General features: G+C 41.2%; 2 protein-coding genes across 3 annotated transcripts in view; both read left to right on the top strand.

Moving 5' to 3' along the window:
• APC (APC regulator of WNT signaling pathway) overlaps positions 1-27,833 on the top strand; it is a 317,483-nt gene that overhangs the window by 174,118 nt on the left and 115,532 nt on the right. The gene's annotated exons all lie outside the window — the stretch shown is intronic.
• Positions 919-27,403, top strand: DCP2 (decapping mRNA 2). 2 transcript variants are annotated; one of them, XM_049794866.1, is made up of 11 exons: positions 919-1,019; positions 8,990-9,141; positions 11,356-11,483; positions 11,889-11,987; positions 15,923-16,075; positions 17,739-17,851; positions 17,956-18,063; positions 18,830-18,953; positions 19,517-19,624; positions 21,353-21,404; positions 22,088-27,403. In XM_049794866.1, the coding sequence occupies exons 1-11, from the start codon at positions 967-969 to the stop codon at positions 22,249-22,251; spliced, it is 1,254 nt and encodes a 417-aa protein (XP_049650823.1). In that variant the 5' UTR covers positions 919-966; the 3' UTR covers positions 22,252-27,403. The 2 variants fall into 2 exon arrangements, with proteins under 2 accessions (XP_049650823.1, XP_049650822.1); XM_049794865.1 differs by lacking the exon at positions 919-1,019 and adding an exon at positions 1,300-1,507.

Raw genomic sequence — 27,833 nt, 5'->3', positions numbered from 1 at the left:
GGCGGCTGAGGCAGCGCCGGCTCAACAAGGGAGCGCAGCGATACCCTCTGCCGGCTGCGGCGGAGCGGCTTCCCCACAAATGCCGCCCCGCCGGAAGCGTTGTTCGCCCGGGCATTCTCCTCGTCTCTGTACCGCAGGTAAAAGTGTCTTCTGTACCTGGTTACTTGCACTGCGAGGTTTAAATATCTCCAAGCGTTGAACTTCGGGACTCCAGCCCAAAGCCTGGATGCTAACGGAAGTGAATTAACGGAAATACGGTGCTAGAGGCTTCGTATTTCTCTTCAAAGCCTGTGAATTTCAAAATGCCCCCCCCGGTCCAAAGTGAATTTAACGCGTGGATGAGGAGGGTGAAGGAAAGTCTGATCCAGAGGACGCGGACCACCTCACGCCCAACTGCGGCACTCGCCGAGGATGGGAAAACCATGTTAACCCGGCCGGGGGCTGCGAGGAGCCGAAGGGCAAACGCAGGGCCCTCGCCTCGCCTCAGCGGCGGCAGCGCCCGCTCTCCCGCCCGCCACCGCCGGCGGCCGCGGCCTGCGCGGGCCGGCAGTAAGCGGCCGCCGCCGCCGCCGCCAGCGGCTGAGATGGGCGGGACGGGCGCGCTACGGCTGGCGTGACGTGCCGTGCCGACGCGTGACGCACCTCGCGGCTCTGGCGGGCGGCCTCCCCGCCGCGCACGCGACGATGACGCCCCGGGCTGGCCGCAGCGCCCATTGGCTGCCTCCCGCGATCACCTGAGGGACCCGTTCCCTCAGCAGCTCTCCAGCGGATTGGCTGGCCGCGTCAGGCCGCGCCGCCAGGCGGGAGGCCCCCCCGGCCGCCGGCGCCAGGCGGTTGGCGGAGGAAGCCGCCGCTCTCCCGCCGCCCCGCCCCGCGCCCCGCGGGCACCAAGGAGTCCCGCCCCTCCCCTCCCCCCGCTGTGCCGCGCTTCGGGCTTCGCCGCGTCGGGATGAGCCGCGTTTTCCCATGGACACCAAACGGGCCGAGATCCCCAGCAGCGTCTTGGACGACCTGTGCAGGTAAGCCGCGGGGCGGAGGCGTTCCCGGGCGCGCCTCACGCCCGCCGGCCCCGGCCGGCCGGCCGGCGCCTCCCCCTTCCCCCGCGCGGCGGCGCCCCCGTCCCGCGGTGCCGCGGCTGGCCGCGGCGGGGGGGCGGGGTGGGCGCCGCCTCCCCGGCCTGCCCCTTATTCCCCCGCGCCGCCGGGTCTGCTGGGCCTTGCTGGGCAGGCGTGGCGGAGGGCGCTCCGAGGCTGCTCGCTGCTGCGGCGGGAAGCGCTGCGTGGGCTGGCGGGACTCCCAGGGCGGAGCGCGGCGGCCCCGGGAAACGAGGGCGGCGGCAGTCCCGCTGCGGGCCGGGAGGCGGAAGGAAGGGGCTCGGGGCGGCTTTCCCCATGCCCTTCTGGCGTTGCGTCCGCCGCCCTTGCGGCTTCCTGGTCGGAGGTCCGGCCACCCCGTGGCAGGTGCTCTGGCGGGGCGGCGCTTTCCTCTGCTGTCAGCAGGACCTGAGGTAGGGCTGAACTGGCGGCGGGGCAGGAGCCGAGCGCGGAAGGGGGTGCAGGGAGCGCGGTCTGCGGGCTTTTCGTGCGGGGTTGAGCTCCTCGTGCTGTCCGGCCGAGGAGGGCAGAGCTGGGTGGGCGGTCTGGGCGCGGGTGGGAGCTGGAAGCGCGAGGCTGGTACGGCGGGCGAGCTGGCGTGGTGAGCCCCCCCCCCCCGCTCGGAAGCCTGGCCTCGTTGAGGAGGGCTGGCGGGAAGCCCCTTCTGCTGGTCTGCCGCTGCCGGAGGAGAGTGTTCCTGTGAGGAAAAAAGCGGGACGAGCCAGAGGAATACCCTTCGCTCTGAAACTGTCCTCTCCTGCTTGCCGGTCCTTTTCAGAGTAAAACGGTTAGCTTTTCATATCCCGAAGGCTACATGTTTAAATTCTCATGAAACATGGATTCTCTGCTCTTGGAGAGGGGAGAGGCATGCTTTCCCCATATGATCTCAACCTCTGATCATCTGTGGTGCGGCCCTTTGGACGTCTGAATTCACCTGTTGTCCCCAGAATCTGATGCCCCAAGCTGGGTGTGATATTTGACATGAAATAATCGTTCTGTCTTACCACCTCAGAAGGACTCTTTCTGAAGTACTTATGTACAAGAGGGGAAGGTTGCTAGAGAGGAATTCCACTTACTGGAATTGCTGTGCTCAAATGAGTGAAAACGCGTAAATGTGCGCATACCATAGGAAGCTAGAACCTCTTTGCTCTGTAGCGTTTTGTCGTGTATCTAAGGCAAGAGTCGGAGTTTGCAATACGCAAGTAAATTTTCCGTTCCCTAAGTCTGGCCTCTGAAGCATGTTTGTGTTTCCATCGTGTCTTCTTTGGGCTCCCTACAGAGAGATGGGACTTGTCGTTTAGGTCCCTGCTGACATATGAAACGGGGCTTAAAACTTCTTCAGAAAATTCAGAGAGGAATCGCAAAGCTTGCAAAACTGAAATAGCCTGTTAGTGTCACTCCTGTGGGGTGACTGATAGAAGGGCGCGTGAGTATTCGTATCTTATGTTGTTACAGAGTCAGTCCCGCTGTCTTACTGTGTTCCTCTGAGCTGCTGTTGTTGTCTACCTTTGAAATGGAGTTTTGTTTTATAATTCTATGAATGTAGTTGTGTGGCTTTAATTTAAAAAAAAAAAAAAGGCCTTAGAATGGTAGATCAGGGGCTTGTAGTTACCCTGTGTCTTGCTCTTCGTCTTTTCCTGATTCACCTTGTTGACTTTCATTAGTGCTAACAGATAAGCCCTGCTTCAAATACGTTGCCTTGCTTAGATAGGGACAGAAGAACTGAAAGGAGCAGAGGAGTCAGGCTTTCCCGTGGGAAAGAGAGAGGACTCCGGTGTGCATGGGGAGAGTGACAGGGCCTGATAGGCCTTGGCTCAAGGGAGAAGATAAACTGTTAAATAAGTGGAAGACCAGTGGTGCTGTGCTGCAGGTGGTTGGCTATAAAGGCGTTATTAAAATACCTGTTGCTTCCCACCTTCTTCAATCCACATATGGTATTAGTGGAAGTTTTGGTAGAAAGAGTCAAGCAATGTTTCATACTTGGTTTTTGAGAAGATTCAAAATATTTTCTAGCACAACCTATACTTTGTTTTTCTTTTTTTTTAATACTGTCAGCAAATAAAACTTCAGTACTAAAATAATTATAATTTCAGTATAACATGTTTGGAAAGTGACAGGACGCGTACGAATTCTCTAGTATCATTTCGCATGAACTGTAGCAGTGTGAGCTGCAAATCTAAATAACTGTTAGTAAATTTTTAGGAGATGAGGAGCATTCATGTTACTCTTACTAAGCTAAGCAATTAAATCTACTTTCAAGTCAAGTTTGCCTAGTATGTATGACATTTTTATGTTCTGTTTTTCTGTGTGTGTGTATTTGAAAACCAAAAGGTAAGTTAGATGTCCACAAAACAGAACTATTGGTTTTATTTGTTTCTTGAGAGTGCTGGAATATCTCTGACTTCTACATTTCATCTTTGGTCAGGAATATTCTCCTTTGTCCTGAAGCCGAAGGCCTGGATTCTCTGCAGAAAACTCTTAGTTGTTAAGAACTTCTGTACGCAGGAGATGGGATCATCAGTAATTCTCACTGTATCAGCCATTTTACCTGCTCGATACATTTTCTTGTGACAGAAGGATCACTGTGAGCTGGTGCTAATTCTATCAGCTGAACTAAAATGTGTTTGGATTTTACTTTAAGCTGAACCACTTTCTCTAGATTCCTCACAGGGGCTCCTGTCTAGGCAGAGGCTCAGGGAGGTTCCACGCAGAGCCTACTTCAAAGAGGCTCATTCTGGGTCCTCAGATCACCTGTAGCTGTTCCAACTAATTCAGCCAATTAGTTTAAATAACAGTTACACTGTTTGGGGCAGCTACAGCTGCTTTAATGCCTGCAGGTAATTCTCATGGCTGTTGCTAACTCCAAAGGCACACAAAGATGCCTTAGCTGGTATCTTAATTTGTATATCTTGAGGGGAGGGTGTGGTGGTTCTTTTGTTTGCTTGTTTTTGTTGCGCCTGGTGGGTTAAAAGACCATGGGTAACCTTCACCATGTCAACTATTTTAGTTTTGCAATTGTGAGTCAAAGCTTCCAAGTTTACAGGTACTGTGCAGGATGAGTGGATTTCTTTTTGTAGTAATCAATTTTGATCTTAAGTTGACAAATACTGTTCAGTTGTGTAGTTAATTGGGTTAAGACTCCACATTTTTATTCTCTGCAACTCAGTTTTGAGATATATCAACTTCTAGGAGGGTCTGGATTATGTTCTTAGGCTGGGTTCGTGGCTTGATGTTACTTCTGCAAAGTTTTGCTTGCAGTATTTGTATGATCATGTATTTTGCTGAGGTTGAAGTTCAGCTATTTAGTAGCAACTGCAGCATTCAGCATCAAATTAAATTCTAATTGGATAAAAGAAACTTAGTGTACCTATTTATTCTGTGGAAGGAAAAAAAAAAACCCAACAAACCCTGCAGGCTCAATATGTACTTGTAGATGTTCTCTCTGATACTAACCTTAGTGTTTTTCCATGCTGTGAGCAGTGGAATACATAATACTTTCATATAGGTTATAGCTAAGCTTAGATGTAGAATTTTTAATGCACGTTACTAAAAATTCTCTTGCATGTTGGTTTTATTAAGTACATTGGGTGAATCTCAGGCCCTGGGCTTTGTTTGTCCTGTGAAGCTCAACATACGAAGTTACCTGCTGTAATGGGTATGTTCAGAGTCAAATGTTCATAGCTGACTTTACAGAATCTAATACTGAAATATACAGCACTGAAACCTGTATTAGAGAATCAGTATAAGCTAGCTCTTTAAAAAAAACCAAAACAACAACAACAAAACCCCAATAACACAAAACCAAAACAAAACATACAGCTTTTTCCAACAGTGTAAAATAATAAGTAGGCTTTTATATTCAGCTGTAGAGATCTGTGTGAGAATTGAGTGTAAGTGATAATGGTGGTGGTGATTACTGTTATATTCTTTTATTGCAAAACCATTCTCCTAAGGATAACAAAAATAAGATTAAAAACACTAGTCCAATGCACTTTCATTTAACGTTGTTGTTGTTGTTTGGTTGGGTTTTTTTTTTCCCCCCAAGCTGTCACAGTTTTTCCCTGCTGGTAAACTAAATTAAGAGACTTCTACACTTAGAATTTGTATTCAGAGAGTAAAATGTTACTTGCCAGCATCTGAAAACAAGTTGAAAGCTAAAGCCAGGTACATAATGTCTTCAAACATCTGTTGAGTTCCTAGGCTGTTTTAGAATCACACAATGCCAGGGTACAATTTATTCTAGTTCTGGTAAGTTATTGTTTGTTTAAGCTTCAGTAGTAGGACTGCTCTGACCCATTCTGTTAAATAACAAGTCACAGGTATCCACGTCATTTCTTTGTCATGCTGTCTTGTGCTACTAAGTTGTTCTTTACTGAATAAATAAGTGGAGATACAGAGTCTTAATGTAGGTTTTGGGGCTTCTTGGTGTTCCCTTTCTCCTATAAGAAAGTGCTGTTACCCATCTTTTGACTTCAGGACTGTGGTGGGGTTAACCTTGGCCAGCAGCCAGAGCCCACCCAGCTACTTGCTCCCCCTCTTCAAGAGGATGGGGGTAGAAAATAGCATGGAAAAGCTTGCGGCTTAGGATGACGCAGGAAGGTTGCTTACCAGTTACCATCATGGGCAAAACAGACCTGACTTGGGGAAAATCAATTTATTTTCTTGCCAGTTAAAATTCCTGCCTTCAGGAATTTTAAATTTTAAAATTGCCTTCATTCCTGACTCTTCCACCTCTTCCACCCTCAGCAGCGCAGGGGGATGGGGAGTGGGGGTTGTGGTGAGTTCGTAACGCTTCATCTCTGCCTCTCCTTCCTCTTCATGCTTTGCCCCTGCTGCAGCGTGGGTCAGTCCTGTGGGCTGAATTTTCTTCAGGACATACCCATCTGCTCTGGCATGGGATCCTCCACAGGCTGCAGTGTGGATATCTGCTCTGCCGTGCAGCACCTCCTTCCCCTCCTTCTACTCTGACCTTGGTGTTTGCACTGCTATTTCACGCTCTTTTTCTCTCTTCCTCTGCCTGTCTGGCATTTTTGTCCTTTCTTAAATGCACTTTCCTAGAGTTGCCACCGTCTTGGCTGCTGGCTTCAGCTGTACCCTGTAGTGGGTCTGTTGGAGCCAGCTGTGTCCAGCATGGGCAGCCCCAGCCTCTTCTCAACGGAGGCCATCCTGCAGCCCCCTGCTGCCAGTACCCCGGCACCCGCACCTAGTACAACCTAGAGATAGATGCCTGTTGTTAGTACTTAGTCACAAGAGTGACTGAGGAGTTAACTTTTTGATTAATAAGTAGTGTTCTAATTGGCTTTGCTCTTGTTACTCTAAGCCTAATGCTGGCATGTTCTTATTCCTCTTTGGTATTACATCTACATATTGTAATCTTCAGATTTACATGCAGCTGCAGTGCTGGGGCAAGAAACCATCATCAACTAGTTATAAAATAAAATGGACTTCTACTTTTTTTTTACCTTTAATCTACAGCAGCTTTATATGTAAGGGCTATTTTCCACAGTAATAGAGCCTTCAAAAAGAAAGGAACAGTCGGGGGGGTGGTATTGTGAATTGAAAATTGGCAAGTAGGAAAACGTTGTTGAAGCGAATATGGTTATTTATGTAAGGGAGAGTGCTGTCTGGTCAAGGACCTTCTTCAGTGCAAAAACAAGATAGTAAGAAAAGGAGGAAGCCATAAACAAAACGTACAGGGACACAAATCTGAGGGAGGCAGTGATGAGAACCGAACCTGGCTGCTGATTGATGAGGGTGGGTGGGAGTGTTCATTCCAGCAAACTTATCTGAGTGGGGACCTGCTCCTGGGAAACGAAGGGAAAAAGGGGAACCAAAAATACACAGACACAGACCTAAGAAAACAAAAGTGGAGACAATGACAAGAAACAAACCAGCCAGGCACAGTAATTGATGGGCTAGCCAGAAACCACAGGCACCACTTCCAGGAAGATCAGCCTGGTTTTTGCATCTGATGAGGCTGTAAACCAGGGGGGACCCCACACACTGGGCTGGGAGGGGTGCGGCGGGGGAAGGGTAGCAGCGGGGGCCACAGTGGGGGTAGGCAGAAAGGGGTATAAGAGGGGCTGGTTGTGTGTAAAACTGGGCTGGTCTGTACTGTTGTCTGGCTGAGCCTTTCACCGGATTGCCACGGTCTGTCCTGTCTTCTTACATCTTCCTATTAAATCTTTTCTTAACGTTCTCTCTGCATAATCTCACTCTCTACCCCACGTACATGTGTGCTGCAAGGATGAAGTGCCAGGTACTGATGAGCACTGTGTGTGTGAGTGGACAGGGCCGCAGCTACTGGAGTGAGAGGGGATGTCAGCTAGTCGCGTGGGTGGGGGTCTTGGCTTCCAGCTGCGGGGTGGGGGCAGAGATGGTGAGTGTCCTGCTGCTGCAGGGGAACTGTGTGAGTGAGGGGCAGAGTGCCGGTGGCTGGAATAGGACCGTGGGTCACAGCCCATGTGCCTGGTGGTGCCAGCTGCTGGGCTTGGGGGGGGGGAGGGGGGGAAGGCGGCGAGTGTCTTATCTTCCTCAAACCTGTCGTGCACATGTACTGACTGGCAAACTTCAGGCTGGGCCAGCCGGTGTGGCAGGGACCTGTGTGAGGGGTATGAGGGCCTGGGGTCTGGGCAGGGGTGTTGGGTGGACAAAGGGAGCCGTGCTGGTACTTGAGGGAGCCATGAATGTGTGTGTACTTGTGAACCTGGAGAGTGCCAAGTGTGTGCCTGCGCTAGCGACCTTCTGCCTCTGCCAGCCGAAGAAGAGAAGGGGACTTGGCGCTCTGCTTGAATTTTGTGTGAGTCCTCCGTGTAGGTGCTGTTGAGGGCAGCACCTTGTCTGTGGCAGGCTGTGTGACCCGCTGTGTTAGTGTTCTGTGTGTGTGCCACTGGAATATATGCTGGGCTCTCCTACTGGTTGAACCTGCCAAAGGGAAAGCGGCAGCCATGTCTGTCAGCCTGAGCAGAGACCCCGGGGCTGGGCTCCAACAGCCAGGCCAGGGACAGTCCTTGCCAGAGTGGCTGGGAGAGGCAACCACTTCGGACATCCCTCAACAATTTATACTTTGTCAAATTTTAAGTAAAGATGTCTTAAGTATTTCTGGTTGTGGCAGTGATACTACGTGCTTTTAGAACTTGGCTCATGGTACTCAGGAGCAGAATGTGAGAGATCTCTGTCAAATGGTTTAAGTTCAATGGGGTGGACGTCCTTAAATTTCTAAAAAGAAAATTCTATTGTTCTTGATCTTACAAATAAATAAATAAGTAAAGCTTCTTCTGCTTAAGTAAAATATGCTATCACACAGTGTTGCTTACACTTAATATGTCTCTGGGACTCTATATTTGTGTGCCAGTACCTGAGCTAAAGCGTAAAGGAGACTTGAAAAATAAACCAATTGTCAATGTTCTGTTTCAGACTGAGAAAATTAATGGGATCCTATTGAATTTTAAAATCTACATAAATTAATAGGTCACTGTGGTTTTAAGTGGAAATACACAGCTGTGTTTAATTTGTGTCCGGAAAAAAAGTGTTGATATCTGTTACCAGAGTTTGCAGGTGTTCTTTGCTGGACATGTAAAAATGCCTTCATTCTTGTAATGTAGCCATTCAGGTAGAATGTCCTTGTCCTCCCTGTTTTCACAACAGTTAATTTACTTAGTTTATTGTAATTGACTTTTGTGAAAGAACGTCATGATCCATTCTCCTTCTTGACATTAAAGGTTGTATTTTACTTTGATCTGAAAACCTTTTTCTGTCCAGACCACCAGGAAGATCTGGTGGTGTGTTGCTCTGCGCTAATTTATCGGGAATTCACTGTTGCAATGCATTTTTGTTGTTAGATTTAAATAAATTGATAGATTGGGCTAACCTTACTTTTAATTCATTCCTTGCAGCCGATTTATTTTGCACATTCCAAGTGAAGAAAGAGACAATGCAATCAGAGTGTGTTTTCAGATTGAACTTGCCCATTGGTTTTACTTGGATTTCTACATGCAGAACACACCAGGATTACCTCAGTGTGGGATAAGAGATTTTGCTAAGGCTGATATCCTTTTTATTACTGTGATTGTTTTCTGTCTTGGTAGATAAAGTGCAAACTGAATATTGTTAATGAAATTTCATACTTGCAGCAGGAAAATGTCAGTTCATGTGTTGGTAATTAAAAGTTAGTATTGCTAGGTATGTGATTTTTATCTGTTCATTGCTTCCACAGTTTGTGGCATCCACAAAAGAGATGTTTCTCACACTGCTAAAGAACTATGGAAAAAGGGTAGTTTCTGATCTCTGAGGATTTTTTCTCATGATTGTGCTTTGGCAGACTAGGTGGGTTGTCAAAGATGAGCTGTTGGAGCTTGTGCTGATTTTGGCTGGGATAGAGTTCATTCTCTTCATAGTAGCTGGTATGGGGCTCTGTTTTGGGTTTGTGCCGAGAACAGCGTTGATAGCACAGGGCTGTTGTCGTGACTGCTGAGCAGTGCTCACACAGAGTCCAGGCCTTTTCTGCTTCTCACCCCACCCCACCAGCCAGCAGGCTGGGGGGGGCACAAGGAGTTGGGGGGGGACACGGCCGGGACAGCTGACCCCAGCTGACCACAGGGATATTCCACACCATACGGTGTCATGCTCAGCAAATAGAGCTGGGAGAAGAAGGAGGAAGGGGGGAAGGGGGGGGATGTCCAGACTGATGGCGTTTGTCTTCCCAAGGCCTTCCCAGAGATGGCTGAACACCTGCCTGCCAATGGGAAGTGGTGAATGAATTCCTTGTTTTGCCTTGCTTGTGTGCGTGGCTTTTGCATTACCTACTAAACTGTCTTTATCTCAGCCCACGAGTTTTCTCACTTTTACCTTTCCAATTCTCTCCCCCATTCCATTGGGCTTAGTTGCCAGCTGGGGTTAAACTATGGCATAACTCTTCATGGTGTTTTATCTCCTTAATTTAATCCCTTTCCAAGGATTAATTAGTGGCATAAACGTTAATGTAGCTGAAGGTGGTATGTGTTCCCCCATGGGCTGTGCCATGTATTTCTTAGAAGTACTGAAAGTTGCTCCTAGAAACAGTTCTGTTTGTAAGGGAGAGGATGCATTTTTACTGAATTCATATGGTTGGCCTCTGTTTTTTTTCATTGCTTACAAGGGCTGCTGGAATGTACACTATCTAGTCCTTGCTGGAGGAAAAACTTGTGACTTTCATCCAGCAAGTGTTTTATTTGTAACCTTTTCCTATATGTTCTTGGTGTGGGATTAGAGTATTGCTTCTAATTTTCATGATAATACTGGTTTCACTACACAACATACTTCTCTGTTAGTTGATTACATTAACTTGAAATGCTACAGCTTTTAACACTAAAGTGTTAGAATATGATAATTTTCTGTTGCTTGATATTATGTAGTTATATTTTATTTATTTTGGCTATGTTTTTAATTATAAATGTATTTTCAGACCAACAGAATTCTTCTAGTAATTGTAGGCAGTGCAGGAAAAATACAATGCAATAGATGTTACTTGTTCATTACATCTGTCCCTCTCCAGCTCACATTCGCCAGAAAAATTAGGTTTGCTGCAATGTGGTATTTTTAAGTACTCTGCTACAGAATATTTTTTTATTGGTAGTGTAATTTTATATATAATACATAATATTAATACTTTTATTAAGGACTTGCATATTTGCTTTCAAAGTTTTAGAGTTATAAATGTTGTTCATGTTTTCTCTGCATGGTGAGTTTTGGTAAAGTGTGTTAGAACTTAGATCTCTGTAATTTGATGTCATTAAAACTAACTGTTTTGCACAGTAAATACTTAAGTACAGATTCTGTACTGTAGTCTAACAAATGATTTTGGGAAATATATATCTCCAAGCAGGAGATGAAACTGTATTTTTGTCTGTCTCATTTCAAAATGAAAAAAATGTGTTTAAGAATAACATATATTCAAAGTAACTGTTATGTGAATACGTTTTCTTTAGAATTAGGGGAGACCTTCCTTGAAACAAGCAGTGTTGCACTGTCTCCCCCCCCCCCCCCCCCCCCCCCCCCCCCAAATAGGCTTGTATGAGAATTACCAAATTACGTGATGCTTTGTGACATTTGGAGTTTGGTAATGGATTATTCATAATATTTTTACTTCCAAGAGAATATGTCTTGAAAGCACTTAGGGGGAGGGAGTGTGGTTATTGTAAATGTTAAGTGGGTATCTTCTGTATGTCTGTGTGTGATCTGAAACTGGATGCTTAAGTTTATCTTCCTTAACATGCTGTTGTACTCTTCAGTCACTGTCCTTTTTTACTGCCTCAAGGTGAAGATGTACAAAAGGTTTTAGATGAGTGGAAAGAATACAAAATGGGAGTGCCAACCTATGGTGCAATTATTCTTGATGAGACACTTGAAAATGTAAGTACGGAAATAGTTGTGAAGGGCTAGAGCTAAGGATGGCATAATGTTGGCAGAAGTAATCTTTTTGTTGTTTATGTTTTTCATCTGGAGGAAAAAAAAGTGCTTCACATTCACAAAGACCTTGCAGGTACTTGACACTGTTGAGTATGTACAGAAATATAATATGGGAGACAGTACACAGACTTCCACTTGCTTTCCTACTCAGTTTTGGTTTTTTATTCTAAGTTGCATGATCCCATAAAAAATTTCACAGTTCTTGCTGGAACACAGAAAACCTAATGAGTTCCTTCCTCCAGGCTGAAGTATCTTTTGGGAGAAGCAAGGGAAGGTGAAGGGAAGACGTTAATAGAAATTGGTTACAATAGTGGGTGTTTGACAGTTGCATTCCCTTGTGTTTTGCAGGTTCTTTTGGTTCAGGGCTATTTAGCAAAGTCTGGCTGGGGATTTCCAAAAGGGAAAGTAAATAAAGAAGAGGCTCCTCATGACTGTGCTGCTAGAGAGGTAAGTTATATTTGATTCCCTTAAATTTAAGCTAAAGAAATTTTTCTGAGAGCTGGATATATGCGTTAGATGAAAAGACATTTTGCTTTGGTATCTCTTTATTGAAATCATGTAAATAAAAAGTCTATTCTCGTAGGAGTTGTCTGCTGTAGCTTTTCAGTGCTTTTCTGAGTTCCAGAGTGATAATAAGGGTGTGATTATATAATTTAAAATTAATGTTCAATGTTTTTAACTTTTTGCACTAACTTGCTAAGTTAAGTACTATTTTTAAAGTTCTCTGCTGAACTATCAATTTACTTCTAAGTATTTTTGGTGTTTGGGAAATCTTATATACTTTGTGGTTTTGGAATATTAATTTCAAGGGCCACTGTAACTGTAAAAAGGTAGAAGAATAGGAATTTAGCTTACGTATACTTGGCTATGTAAACAGGCTAAAGAGTTGAGTTGGAGGTTGTAGAATATTACGTAAAAATTATGAAGAGCTCTACTTTTCTATTTTTTTAGTGATGCAGGAACAAGGAGCAGTGTATATAGCAAGGAAAATCTGAAAACTAAAATCTATGGGATTTGTTGCTGATGGAGACCTAGATATATAGTGAAGCTACATATTAAAAATAGCTTGTAAAAGACTATTATTGGTATAAATTCAATGTTCATGTAACATAATAAATGCAGAATTTTTTAGAGGGAAAATTAGGATGAGTGAAAGTAGTAAGATGCGTTAGTTTTCTTCATGGTTGGACTGAATGAGTATCTGAGAAACCATGGATATTTTTTTTAAATATACCTATCAAAGATGCATGAATGAAAAAAATCCGTATTTCTGATTCCATGATGGTGCTTTCCGTACCACTCATATTTAATATGGACTTGGAATAGCAAAATAAGGTGCTAGATCTTGACATTGCACTATTATGTGATGGACACACATGAAATACACTTTCATGTTAGCAGGTACTGATTTCTGAGCGTAGAACATTATTTATATAAGTGACTTGCCAAAGAGTGAAACACCTGAGCTACAGATGCAGTGGGCTGTCAATGTGGAACTTAAGGGCTGGGAAGGATGAGCAGAGACTTAGTAAGGTTAACTTGATTATTCAATGCATGTCTCTTTCCCCCTTCCCCATAAATAACTTGTTCAGATAAACATTTACTAGTAAGGTGCTTTTAGGGTTGGTCTAAAGAACTGACTGAAGGGAGAGGAGACTATAAAAATACATGGACCACAACAGAGTGGACAGGACAAACTAGGTGTTAACTGCTTCAGGAAGGAATGATGTGAAGTATGACTTCCTCTTTACTTCAGGTTATGCTAGCAAAAGCATTCAAGTGAGCACAGTTATAACTGGGAAAAAACATTCTCTCTCTTTTTTTTTTTTAAATTTTATTTGGAGAATTGATTTAGATTACACTAGTGAACAAAACTGTTGCTATGATCTTTTCCATCAAGGTAAATTGTCATTGTGGGTAAACTGGCAAATTCTTCAATGCTTACATGTGGCTGGAATCAGGATGTCCGTAATATCTGTGCATAAATCTATAAATCTTTTAACTGCCTTTGCTGGAGTCAGCACAGGTCTAAAACCATAAACTGCATTTGTGTAAGGTCTAATTGAAGAGGTCTTCACTGGGTAGTGCTTGTATGGTTCAGTAGTATTTTAGAAGCTGATGAGAGCAAAAATGAAATGGATGATTCTCTTGGTACAAGGAGTTTCTACAATGAATTCACCTGAATCATCTGGAAAGATCATTTAGGAAGGGAAAACATTAGTGTTAGTAGCAAGAATAAGTATAGCAGAAAAGTGTATCTTCTCTTAATTGAGATTGTGTGGTGGGTTTTTATGTGGGTGTCGTGGTTTAACCCCAGCCAGCAACTAAGCACCACGCAGCCGCTCACTCACTCCCCCCATCCAGTGGGATGAGGGAGAAAATCAGGAAAAAAAATAATAAAACTCCTGGGTTGAGATAAGAACGGTTCAATAGAACAGAAAAGAAGAAACTAATAATGATAACACTAATAAAATGACAAGGGTAGTAATAAAAGGATTGGAATGTACAAATGATGCTCAGGGCAATTGCTCACCACCCGCCGACCGACACCCCGCCAGTCCCCGAGCAGCCATTCCCTGCCCCCACTCCCCAGTTCCTATACTAGGTGGGACGTCCCATGGTATGGAATACACCGTTGGCCAGTTTGGGTCAGGTGCCCTGGCTGTGTCCTGTGCCAACTTCTTGTGCCCTGGCTGGGCATGAGAAGCTGAAAAATCCTTGACTTGAGACTAAACACTACTGAGCAACAACTGAAAACATCAGTGTTATCAACATTCTTCTCATACTGGACTCAAAACACAGCAATGTACCAGCTACTAGGAAGACAGTTAACTCTATCCCAGCTGAAACCAGGACAGTGGGGTTTTTTGGTTGGTTGGGCAGGGGGTTGGTTTTTCCCCTAAACTCTGCTATTCTTAATGTAGTTAGATGGGAAGATGGCTTGCTTTTTATTTTGATAGAAGAGGAGTTGTATGTGCTAATGTGAAGAATAACTGGTCAGTTACTTGCTTTGAATTAAAGACTTCTTTTTTTTCATATTTGTGCTTAATTTCCTCTGGGTTTTCAAAAATTGAACAACCATTTTGCTGATGCCAGTATATACATCAGTATTTTGCATAACATACTTTGAGTATTTCCTGCTCTTACTATTTTATATGCAGTTATTTGATTCTGTTTTTTATTATATGTACCCACAGGAGATGGGGTCGTAGAGGAGGTTTTACTGAAGATCCTGTCCCTCTTTTTAATCCTAAATCTGTTTTTAAAAAATTTAGCTAAGGACTTCTGCCTTTGGATTTTTGGCAGTGGGGCTTAATAGCCCTGGAGTTAATATCCAGTTCTATGAGTGATTAATTGTTCACATGCATGTTCCACTCTCTGGGCAGAAATGTTTTGGACAGTGGGATCAATCCTGCATGTTTTCTGAGTACTTGTATTTCCTGTGGAGACTTTGAGGACTAGGAAGTTTCTAAAAATAAGTATTTACTTAGTAAGCTTAGAGGCATGATCTGATTTAAGCTATTAGGTGTGTTTGACATGAATCTTTTTATATTATAAATTTTGTATATTTGAGAATGTTGTCACAAGTAAATATTTCAATGTAAGGCTTTGAGTAACCTGATCTAGTGAAAGGTGTCCCTGCTCATGGCAGAGGGGTTGGACTAGATGATCTTTGAAGGTCCCTTGCAACCCAAACCATTCTGTGGTTCTATGATACTTCACGGCAAGACCATAAAATATGCAAAGAAAATGCTCTTTTAAAATATCATTGTCTTTCTAGTAATCTCCAGCAGGTATAACATTCCTGTTTTTTTCTTTAAAGTAGCTGACAATGCAGTTTTAAATTTCTTTGTTAGCGTGAATATGCAGTTTGAATTTTGTAATTAGAGTTTTGCTACGCTATTGCTGGGTTTTGTTACTAACGTAAAAATGATTATATGTATTGGGGGTAGAAGGTTTTTGAAGTAGAAGGACTGTTGAAAGAGAAGAAAAAATGAGATGCAAGTAAAAGTTGCTAGAATTTGAAGATGTCTTTGCTCCCCAAATAGTAGTTTTTGCTGTGAATAAGATTTCCATGCATCCAGCAGCATGGAGGAGCAGCTAGAGACTCCTCATCCATATTAATAAATTGCTACATGAAGGTGTAATAGAGGTGTTTCAATTTTTTTTTACAGGTCTGTCTTAGAGAAATATAAAGCACATAGGATCTTAGATACTTTTTCCATTATTGAGCATATATCTATGTGTAAAGGCTTGTCTTTCCCAGTAGTGGCCTGCTTTAATGGATAGATCTGAAAAATAGTCATTCCTTCCCTTGTGATGATAGGTTCTGAAAGGATAAATCTGAATACACACACTGATTTAATCTATATGCTTCTCAGGTGTTTGAAGAAACTGGGTTTGACATAAAAGAGTATATTTGCAAAGAAGAATACATTGAGCTACATATTAATGATCAATTAGCACGGCTGTACATCATTCCAGGAGTTCCCAAGAACACAAAATTCAACCCCAAAACTAGAAGGGAAATTCGGGTATGTGTTGTTTGAATCTATAGGAACCTTGTTGTGGAGCTTGGTTTTTTAAAGCTAATGGTCTGTAAAATAATGAAACTACCAAGGATGATGAATACCTCAAATACTAGGTACAAATGGCATCTCTGCACTGTAGGGTCTTGTCAACTTCTTGCAACTCTTCTGCAGACTGATTCTTGACCATCTGTCTGATGTCTCTATCCTGAAAACAACATTAGAGCATACTGTCAAAGTATAATTCTCCCCTTCTTTTCTCTTAGGTGGTGTATGTGTTAAATCATTTCATGTTATTCCTAGTTATAACTGCCTATATAACTATATATTCTTCTGAATATATAGTAATTATTAATTGGTGATATATAAAAGCCTAGATATCAGAAGGAGAAACTAAGGATTGTGTTCTCTCTTTCATGGCTGATACCATCCAGACTTAGAGAATAGTGTATTTTAAGGAGGAGGTTGGGAAGGGGACACAATGGGAACTGTTTTGGATGGTTTGTGTACCATTAGGCTTTTAAAAGGTATCGTGAAAGGGAGAAGCAAAGACTCAGGTAGTAGACTGTTGGAAACTTTGTTCCTGATATCCATAATCTTTGAAGTTTGAATATGTATCTTGTATTGCAATTCAGTTTGAAACAGCTATCCCCATATTTTTCATGTAGATGGTGCTACTGGACAGGGCATCTGGTTTTCTAAATAGGAAAAGATACTTCCAGTTGACTAGACAGGAGTCTCTTAATTTCTTGCATGAGAGACCTGTTTTTCAAAATATGAAGTAAAAGATTATGAACTTTGAGGTTTTTTTAAAATGTACAGTAAATACCGCCCTTTGTATAATGGTGACAATCTGCATGGGGGTGATGAAGAGTTCTTACAATGACAGATTTCTGTCTCCCTGCTGAAACAATCTTCATCTGATCTAATACAACTAGGTGTGCTGTTTGTGTATTCCCTGTAGAACTATACTGAAAACCTGTTCAGTTTGTAACTTATTTCCATAATATGCATCTTATCTGGACTTGGGGCTTTGAGGCTAGGTTCTGCAATAGAAAAGCTCATGTGGATTCTTCTATGTGTGTATATTCAGAATTCCTGATTTTGTTCTCATTCTGCAAAGCATACAGCTTTAACAATTAAAACTATAATATATAAATTATAACACATGTTCTGTCCTTTACCCGTAGGTTGTTTTATAACAAACTGAAACTTGCTCTGCAAACTAAATCCCCTTCTTTCTGATAATTTTTGAACTAGTATTGGTGGTCTAGTTTTGATGGCATTTTAAATAAAAATAGCAAGAATAGAGTAACTCTGAAAGTTAGTTAAAGCCTCTACCTTTATTTATGGCACTAAGTGTGCAGTGGTTTAATTTGGTTTTTGAGACCCTTATTCACAATTTAGTTGCTGGATAATACCTTTCATATTTTAGGTGCCATATCTTGCAATGAGTATGTGCTGTGCCATCTCTTACTCTGCAGCTGCAGTCAGAAGAATGACCCCATTGTTAATTAACCTTTAGTGAAAAACCCTGTTGTGGTCTGTTAATTAAAGTCTTCCATTGTCATTTTTTTAATTGAGGGAAATAATTGTGGTTGAAACACATTTGTAACATTCTGTAAGGCTATAGTAGTGGGTGTTTTGATTTTATTTCTTGTTTTTCTAGAATATTGAGTGGTTTTCCATCAACAAATTACCTTGCCACAGAAATGACATGACCCCGAAGTCCAAGCTGGGTTTGGCACCTAACAAATTTTTTATGGCAATTCCCTTCATCAGGTATGTCTGAGATGAGACAAATGCTAGGCCAGTGCCTTTCAGACATGTTTAATTCCTTTAGATTTGTTTTAGTAAGCAGATCTTGTTGCACTTCTTGCTCACAGGCCATTGAAGGAATGGATTTCCCGAAAGAGTGGAGATTCCTCAGATAGCGACAATGGATTTTCATCTGCATTGAACACACCCTCTAAGCCCAACTGGGAAAAAGCTAGGTAAGAAGCAGGTCAGTTTAACACCTCTATATTCTTTCTATAAAACACTGGTCATGCAAAGCTGTTTGTCCTTTCTCTTGGTCTGAGTATTTGTGTTCCAGTAATAGAATGGGTTAAGAAAAAAAAAGTTGTGTCCATATCTCATGGGACTGTAAATAGGATGAGAAGTTAATTAGTGTCATGATACACTTTTTTGGTAAGTTCTGACATGTGTCAGAACTGAGATTATTTCCTGAGTCCTGTCTATAGGAATCCAAAAAACAGAAGCTAAAACAAGTAGGTAACTTACAATGCTTCAAGTTCAATGCTTTTGTTACTTCCACAGAGGAAAAACAGGACTCTCTAAAGTAGGACTGTAAGGTACTATCAGAAGTAGCTAGCTAGATAAAACCTGTGGGGGTTAATAGGGGAACAAGTGCTCCGGCTTTTGATTCAGCTGAGCTAAAAGCAGAAGAGCAAACTTTAAAACCTGTAGTCCCAAAGAGAAGAACATGCTCCAGTAATTCGAGTCAGGTCAGAACTAACACTGAGAACAACAGGACAAATGCTAATGTGGACCTAGCTTGCTGTCTATGCAGAGCATAGGTTTCATACCAGCAGGCAAAACAAAGCTGGGTGAATGCAGTGAGCATTATTAATTTCCACACTAGGTTACTTAAGCTTGTCTTCCAGGTTTTTCTCAAAAAGCAGAAAATTCATTCGTATTTCTCTTCTGCTATCAATAGGTTTGAAGTTGTGTTGTAAAACGTTTGTTTTCCTGTACTAGATCCAAACTCCGCTGTAGTCATCATGTGCTTACAGATGGCTTTTCAGGAGAGCAGTGGGTGAAGCCAAAACAGCCACAGAAGCCATATAATCATCCTGAGATGTCTGAAGTTTTGAAAATAAAGGTATGTTGTTTCTTAGGCAAACATATGCATCTAAGCTATTTAACATATGTCTTTGTTCATAAGAGTTCCTCTCTGGAATGAAAATAGTGGATTTTATCACCATAGCATGCAAAAATAAAAATGTGGGGGGGGGGGGGGCAAAATCTTGGGGATTTTCAGATTTATCTGGCATTAGAGGTGGTGGGTATCAGGTGGCAGTTGTGTTGTTTCAGGTATAGATAGTAATTACTACTCACCATTTTGGTGTCCTCCGTGTACCATTTTGAAATATTTTGGGTACTATTAATATATATGCATCAGTGTATGGGAACTCACTGAACTGAATTTATTTTGTGATACAGTGTCTGTGATAGCACAAGAGAGACTGAGTAACAGCTGATGACTCTTTGTAATTTGAGAATATGTTTGGTTAATTTCAGTGTGTTTCAGTTTGTCTACAGAAGATACTGTTCATGTGTTTTGAGGTTATTTGGAGGTTACTTTAAGTAGGAAGAGTCAGTGCAGTGATGTTCAATGCTGCCATTTAAATTCTTCTCTTTGCTACATTTTGCACTTTATGGCAGGGTCAGACCTTGAAGACCAATGGCAGAAAGCAGTATCAAGACACTTTTAGCCAAAAGAAGCGAACAAATGGAGTCCACAATCAACCAGTTAAGCAAAACTATACCTTGGTAAGAAACATGCAATGATTAACAGGTTCCAGTAATGCTTAACAAATCTTCAGGCCGATGTCCTGCTGAAACAAAAGTAGAGTGCATATCTAACAAAAGTATATTTGATCAGAATATTTGGTATGTATTTGTACAAATATGACATTTCTTACCTTGTATGCATATACATCTATAGACAAGCATACTAAACTTCAAAGTTTGCATTTTGGAAGGAAGTCTTATTTTAGCAGTTGAAAATGTCATCTGTTTTCAGTAGACAATCTTGCAGCTTTCCAGGTACCTGTCAGGTAATAGCCTACTGTAGTGTGTCATTAATAATAATTCAGTGTAGTACCTGTCTTATTTATGTATGGTATATTATTGTAAGCATGGAGTTCTGTTATGCAGCAGTTAGATACAAAGTGGTAATGCATACGCTTATTATTTCCCTTCTCTCTAGTGAAAATATTGAGATGCAGACTTGACTTGAACACCAGAATCTCATATGGTTTTTTAATCATACAGTAGAACTGCAGCGGTCTGTAAATTCCAGTATGATATTCTTGGTTTGTTACCTTTTCCTTGCAGTAACTGATTGTCTTTGTCCCCACCATTCTGCTGGCTGGGAGAAGGCTCACTGAGATACCTCTCTCTTTTTAATACAATGTCTTTTTGATTCCTCCCCTCCCCACCTCCCCCATTCTTTACGGCTCTCCAATTCTACTTTGTTGGCTCTTGTGCAGCAGTGAGCCCCAGTTCTCCATGCAGCTCAGCTGGCTTGTCCAGGCTTCAGTTTTTCTTGTTTACTGCCTCTAAGCTAGATGTTTCCCATTCTGGCTTGTGATTATTATCTTCTCTCTGTTTTTCATGTGAAAGTGCAGAACCATTTACTCCTGTAAAATCCTCAGTATAGCAAGAAATGGTTAGCATTTGGGTCTAAGTGTAGAAAAATGAAAAGTTGAAGAATTGACTGCCCAGAAATTTTGACTGTGTAGAAAAAACTATAATGGGAATCTGTAGGATCTTGATGGAAACAAGTAGAACTGTTAATACTCCACAGTTACTTTGTAGGCTTTTTACAGACTTTGTGAAATACTTCTGTGGTATTTCATATGCATTTTCATGATTGTCAGTCTTTTGAAGTTTAAATATTTCATGTCCCAGTGATAATTTTGTAATACAATTTGGAGGCCAGGGAACTCTTAATTCTCACAGAGTGCAAAGGGCAATACTTTTCTCTGTATTTATACTTACAGCAGCATACCTGGGGCTAAAACTTAACTCTTCCCTGGAGAGTTCTAAGTTTGTGTCTCTAATGCATGCTAATTTAATTGGCAGTAGCAGTGTGTTTGCAAATACATTCCCCTTGCCTTTTGGGACAAGCCGACTGAAGAACGGGCTTATGCATGTGCAACTTTTGATTCCACACCATCATATGAAGACCTTTCCAGCTTAAAACATTTATAAAGTACTCAAAATTTTTCCCTAAAAGCCCGCATTTTAAAAATTATTTGTTGACTGTTAAAAGGTTGCATGCTTCTGAAAGACTTCTGGACTTGAAGCATGATTACTAGATAAAATAACATGACAGAATTCATGCTGAATTACAAGTAAAATAATTCACACATCAGGAGGTGTGTTAAAGCAAATACAACCAGCATGCCTGTTAGCTGATGCTTAAGCTATGCCCCTAAGAAATGGAAGCCATTTTTAATGAATTGTGTAACATATGGTCATTCTCTTAAACAGAAATGTGAAAAAAGGCTTCATCCAAGAAGACTTCAAGATAATTTTGAAACAGGCAAGTACGGTCTGAATTTTCATCCACTGTCATGCATTACAGGCTGAAGGCACCTGAATAATGGTGGTCTTTCCTTGTATGCTAACCTACCAAATGTTATAAAGCTGTATTTTCTAAGGCAGTCTGAGGGGCTTGGGGTGGGGAGTTTGGGGGGTTAACTTCCTGTGCTGCTTCATGTTGGTTTTGCAGTTCTCCTTAATTAAGACTGTCAGATTATACCAGGTGGCTGAGTAAAAAGTAACTGAAAGCTTGTTTAGGAAAATAGCATCTGAGTCAACACAATGCTGGTAACTGAGTGTTGGTTCAAGGCTTTCTGTCCAGCTAGCAATAAGCTGCAGTTGATATTGGACTACTCTGGAGAGTGCACACAGTTCTTTACTTACTGCTCAGAAAATCAGCCGTATTTCTTTCCTCCTTATTAAGAAATAACTTGCAAAACAGCACCTGTGGGTAAAACTGGCTATTGACAGTGTCTTCAGATTGCTGTGACTTTTAAGATTTGTTCTAGCCACTAGATGACTTCTAAATATGGCTGTTTGAGTTACCGTTTTCTGTTTATGACCAGACATACACATTTTGTCATAAATATTAATTGAATATATATTTGAGGTATGGCTTTTTATTGATACTCTTATCGATAACCATCTATTTAAAATTTTTTATGCTTGTTTCTCTTTAAGCAGATGCAGCATACGACATGTATTGCTTCAGTGAAGACCCACTGCCAGAACATGTAGAGGGACATTCTGTGGCATGGAATGGCCATTACAAATTTGCTTTCTCATCAAGAGCTTTCTTGAGTTTCAAGTTTGACCATGATGCCATAATGAAAAGTTTTGACCTCTGACAGCAAACTTAATGGGAACAAAAATCAGACTTGCCTGTTGCAATTGAGGGGGTTTCTTATCCAGCCTTACTCTTTCTCAGGAGTTTTGTTTTTTTGTTTTTTTGTCTTTTTTTTTAAATGCAATGCAGGGACTGACTGGTGGTTTGGAAGGGTTTGTTCTTTTTGCAGTATGGCAGTGGCACAGTCAAGTGTTGCACTTTAAATGCAGTACAGCCTTTTTCCACAAAAGTACCTTTCCAGTGTTCAGTTCACTTGTTCCTAGCTGTGCATTAGAGGGCATTCTTTTTCCTTTGGTTTTTTTATTAACTTGCTGTGTGTTTTGTAGAATGTCATTGACTTTTTTTTTAACTGTTGAGTATACCTGCTTGCTAAACTTCAACTGCTCTGATGTAAATTATTGGACTTGTTAGTCATTATTGCATAGTACATTGCAATATTACAGCAGTGGCAATGAAACTGATACTCAGAGGACTCCTCTGTCCTAGTGATTTTGAAACCAAGTTGCACATTTCAAACCTAGCCTCAGCCTGTCATCCTTTGTGTGTCCTGGTTGCTTCCCCAAAATACCTTCCCTCCTTCACATTGATAGTTTCTGTTGGCTGGCAATCAGTAGTACTTGGAGTCAAATCTATAGCATGTTGACTTCTTGTACCTACTCTGCCTCTGTCTTCAGTTAGGATACACAAACTGGGTAGGACTTAGCCATTCAAAGTGTCTAGCTTCAACTCTTATGCAGTGTCCCCAGCTGCATAAGAAGGAAGTTGCAAAGTTTTGTGTTATCCCAGCTGCAGCTGCTTTCAGAAAGGAAAAGCTTAAACTTGCCTGTGAGAGGTTACTTGTGTAGAATTTATACTGAATGTAAATAGGCCTCGAGATCTTGCTGAGGAGGAAGGCAGGTGCATGGATAATAGAGTCATTGTGTGACACTAAACGGCTTAATCAGGCTTGCAATAACTATTCTAAGGGTGTCCAGTATTGTATTCTGTGCTGTTGTCCTCAAATCTCTTGTGTAGTGTATGCTCTGTATATATCCAGTAGTACTGAATTGCACTTGCAGTTAGCATTTAAATGATGTAGCCTCAGTTGTTTTCAGCTACAATGCTTTCTTAGTAAAAATATAAAAAATTTGGGGGGGGGCGGGGGGGGTGGGGAGTAAGAGTTGAGGTGACAAACTGTTAAATCACCTTCATGTTTCACATTAAGGGGTTTTGAACACGTGCTTTGCAGTTAAGAGAAATGCACTGAAATAACTTGTCACAGCAGCTTGTGGCAGCAAGAATGTTGTCCCAGATTTAAAAATGGACTTTTCTCTAAAGTAAAGGCAATTGGTAATTTCATAGGTTGAATGAACTATGCTATGCCCTTGTCTCATCACAGTGTATGGTCATGCACTGGGTCTTTATGCAACTCGTGTCATCCAAAACCAAAATCCTGGTCTTCCTTCAACCACCCTACTTCATCTACCCTACCTGATGTGTTACTTAGTGCTTTTCCTCAGAAATAGCTTTAGAACCATCTCCTGGTTTATTTATCTGTCTGGCACCAGGTGATTTGGGACTATAATGCTGTAATAGTCTTGGTGATGGGAACGCTGGACTTATCAGTCAACAGGAGAAACAGACTGCAGCATTTCCTCCTTCTGGAGGGCAAGAGTCCTGAGGGCCTTGTCTTTCAAGACCAAATTATGAAATAGCTCTTGCTTTGTCTCACTTTGTTGTTTTTTTTTTTAAAAAAAAGGTATCCAAAGGCTGTTCAAAACAGTAAATGGTGAAGAACAGTAATTGAGAAGGTGGGATAATGCTGGAGGAGGTTGTTACTCAGCTTCAGGTGAAAACTAATCTTTAGTTACTTCTTTAGTGTAAGTAGTTGATTTCCCAGCAAAAGTGCCTTTACTCATGGTGAGGCAGAATCTTGTATTTGGATCTTGAGGCTGCTACTGCCGGTGGAGTTAACAAGACTCTCCTAAGGCATGATTAAATACCAGGCTGTGGAAATCTTTAAGTTGATGTTTCAAATAAATTACAGTTATATTTCATCTATATTTCATGTGAAGTAAGGGGGATACTGATGAAACAGTGAACTTGCAGCTTCTGTCAACTGTTTGGGAAATCATGTCCCAGACAGAGGAAGTCTTTAGAATGAAGCAAGTGTGTCCTATGAATAGGAGGTGCTAGCTGCCCTCTGTATTCACTGGGTCATTTTTTTCTTTAGTGAAAGGTTGGTTCAGCATAAGAGAAATTGGTTCCTTCATTAAGCAACCCAAAGTGGGGCTTATACATATGTCATTTTAGTAAACCTAGCCTTAATGTGAGTTGCAAATAAATGTGATAAATATGCAATAACTTACTTCTATGTATAAGGGTACTGTTTCTTGTAGTAGCATTGCTTTCTGCTTTCTCAGTAAGGTTTCTAGAACAATGTACGTGTGGTGGCATGTGATCTATCTACCTTATGGGTTCCACCGTGCCCTGCACTGTGAACATTTTGAATCGTTTACTATTGTTTATGTTCTTATTTCACCATTCTTTTATAATTAAGTATATTTCTAAGTTTAGAAGTACAGTTTACATTATCTTCTGTAAAACAGTGAAGAAATAACAAGTGAGATACAGAATTTAGTTCCCTGAATTTTTATTTTATGGGAGCTAGACACAGAGAAACAAGTAACTGTTTGCATGTCAGACTCAAGAGCTGATGTTAAGATACTTGAAAAACAAACATTGCTCAATTTGAGAATGCTTGCCTGTAAGGGGTTATTCAGATTATGAATGGTCATTCAATGTTCTTGAAATTTAAGAACTCATGGAATAAGTGAACATTTAACAAAGAAACCTACAAATATTTGGGTGCTGGGAATCTAGTACAAGTCTGCAGTTTCTAGTACTACATAAACTCCCTGCTTCAGTGTGAAATTTTTAGTATCTCTCCTTTACAGAATGCTCTGAACTTTGAACTCTGAAGAGTGATCTGCCTAATTGAATGATGTATGTTCTGTGCTGAAATGCAATTAACATCAACTCCTTGTACATGCATGCTTTTCAAAGTAGCTGTGTCTTACATAGTTTGAAGTCTGGAAACGGTACTGGGAATAAGAGGGGAAATGGCTTTATTTATTGCACAATCAAAGTATTTTCTTTAACACAATATAAGTTGTTTAGACAAACCTTGCATAAATAGTTTCTAACAAAATTTTGGGCCTAGTGACTGTTCCAGGCTTCTGTGCTGTGCTCCAGCCTTCCTGATTTAATTTGGTGATTTGAGAACAATATTTACTGTGTTTTTCCTTCACCTACCTGTTAGAAAGGAATTTACATTTATAAAACAAGGCAGGCTTTGCGTCTGGCTATTCCTAACAGACTTGCTTTCAGATTGTAATTTCAGATACAAAATTATTTTTTCCAATTTTTACTTTCTGTAGTAGAGTTGCTTTTGTTGACTTGCAGTTTATAGCAGCACTCATGTCATTCTGGTATGAAGAGCAAGAGTCTACATGAAGAATCCAAGCTCTAATATCCTGTGGTGCAAGACAGCACTGCTGCTCCATGGGTGACTGGCTGTCCAGTTGTTGGTCAGTGGGCTGTTTAGTCCTCAGCTATCCATTTTTTTATAAATTCTGAGCAAGAGAGGTTTTTTTCCAGAGGTAAAGTCGGGTGCCTTCATCTTTTAAATCCGAAGTTATACTCAAAATGTGTTAGGAAGCTCAAAATTATTGAGAACTGGTAGAATAACCTCTCTTGTTGATTTAAAATAATTTTATTTACAGAAATTGTCTTGCACTGTAAATGTTAAATAATCTGGTGCTTATATATGACTTCATAATTTCAGATTGTTTTTGTTATTACAATGTTTCAGCTTTTGAAGCAACCAAAATTATTAAAATATGGTCAATTTCTACAGACTAACTGAAGGTGCTTTTACAGTAAATTAGGCTTGGAAATGTCACTACTCTTGCATAATAGGTTTTTGTTCTTACGCATTTATAGCAATAGTGTAGTTCAAGAATGAAAGTAGGCTAAATGCTAGTATTTGCACTGTTCTTAATCCTGTATATAAGCACTGATAGATGCAGTAGGATTTGTGCTGTGTGTGCATTTCACAGTAGATCATGAACCTATAAGGAAGACAACATATGTAGCAATTACATTGGCCATATTCAAGATCATACAAGAGGAAGTATTCTGGATTAGTAATCATCAAAATTTCACAGGGTACAGAATGTTTAAATTTGAATAGGTCCACTATGAAATTTATTGAAAACACTGAGTATTTTGTCATTGTTAAGGATTTATATTGTTGATCAGAAGAACTAGCTTCTAGTTTCGATTATGGGTTACAGTTCAGTGCCTTTAAGAAAATGATTACAGCTCATGGAGAATTAACCATTTTAAAACAAGGCACTTAGAGCTTTTAAAGAATATAGATCCTGGAAACTCAGTTCTCTACAACACACTTTCCACTGTGAGAAAAAACTTACTTTGCAAATTTTTTTAAGCATGTTTGAGCAAAATTACTGAGCTAGGGAGATGAACCATTTGTATCTTGCTGGTTGGGTATGTATTTTTGTTATGCAGGAAAAGTATGCAAAACTGCATGATTAAGAGCTCTCAGCAAATACTTCTCCAGCCTATACTTAAAACGGGATCCTTAAGTAACTTTACTATGTCTGCATGGCACTGCAGTATATGGAAGCTGTAGCTCAGCCCTGAGCAGCAGTTTAGCTGGGTTTGCAAGGCACTTTAACATTAAAAAACAAAACAGACGAAGGTGGGTTCATTAGTTTTGGCATAATGCTAGATTGCTGTAGGTGTTCCAGGACCCAGGCTGACTCAGGTATTGCTGCCCAAAGATAACACTTTTCTGTGCAGCATTGCATGCCTCGCAGAAAATAGGGAGCTGGTGTTCTATTATATGGCTCATGCATGAAGGGTTATGTCTTCCTCCTGTTTGTTTAAACCTCAAGAACTTGATCTGTTTTCCTCACTGGTATGTAAGTGGCATATCAGTGCTAATTAAGCAGGAAGTATGTACAGCTAATAGGGTTAAAACCATGTAAAGTTACAGATTTTGTTCAATTTCCATTATGTTATCTTGAAGAAAGTTTGCATTGGTCAGCTCTTCAATTTTAGTAAATAAAATCTGTAACTACCTGTAACATGCTGTACTGATGATTGTGATTTTGTTATTCACTGATGCAGAAACTGAAGCACACCATTTAAGAGGCTATGACTAAACTGACATTATCTTCTATACTGTAATTTTTCTCTGTAAAATTAAATGACTTGTGTATAAACTTACTGAAGTACTGAAGTATGAATATAAGCATTGCTGATCAGTGTGAAATGTAAAGCCTGTGCTGTGGGTACAGGTTATTCATTCACTGTAGCATGTTTAAATGTTGCCTTAAGCCAATGAGCAGCACTGATTATATATAGTTCCAAGAACAGAAGTATTATTTTTTCAAGTCAATTGTAAAGGTGGACAACGGGCCCACTGAACACAATGGAAAGCAAAAAATTTTTTTTCTAAAAGGTGTTAGATGTACTGGAGAAAGGAAGTATGTGAACTTCAATCAGTGCTCTTGA

The sequence above is a fragment of the Accipiter gentilis genome, chromosome Z, assembly GCF_929443795.1.
Source record: "Accipiter gentilis chromosome Z, bAccGen1.1, whole genome shotgun sequence".
NCBI lineage: Eukaryota > Metazoa > Chordata > Aves > Accipitriformes > Accipitridae > Astur > Astur gentilis.
The sequence above is the reverse complement of the archived record's forward strand: the minus strand, read 5'-3'. Positions and strand labels throughout refer to the sequence as shown.

Excerpts from the sequence above, each read along its gene's own strand:
- DCP2 (XM_049794865.1), top strand. The coding sequence starts at position 1,392 with ATGCCCTTCTGGCGTTGCGTCCGCCGCCCTTGCGGCTTCCTGGTCGGA. Across the intron at positions 11,484-11,888 it reads TTGATGAGACACTTGAAAAT|GTTCTTTTGGTTCAGGGCTA; the intron begins GTAAGTACGGAA and ends TGTGTTTTGCAG. Across the intron at positions 11,988-15,922 it reads ATGACTGTGCTGCTAGAGAG|GTGTTTGAAGAAACTGGGTT; the intron begins GTAAGTTATATT and ends TATGCTTCTCAG.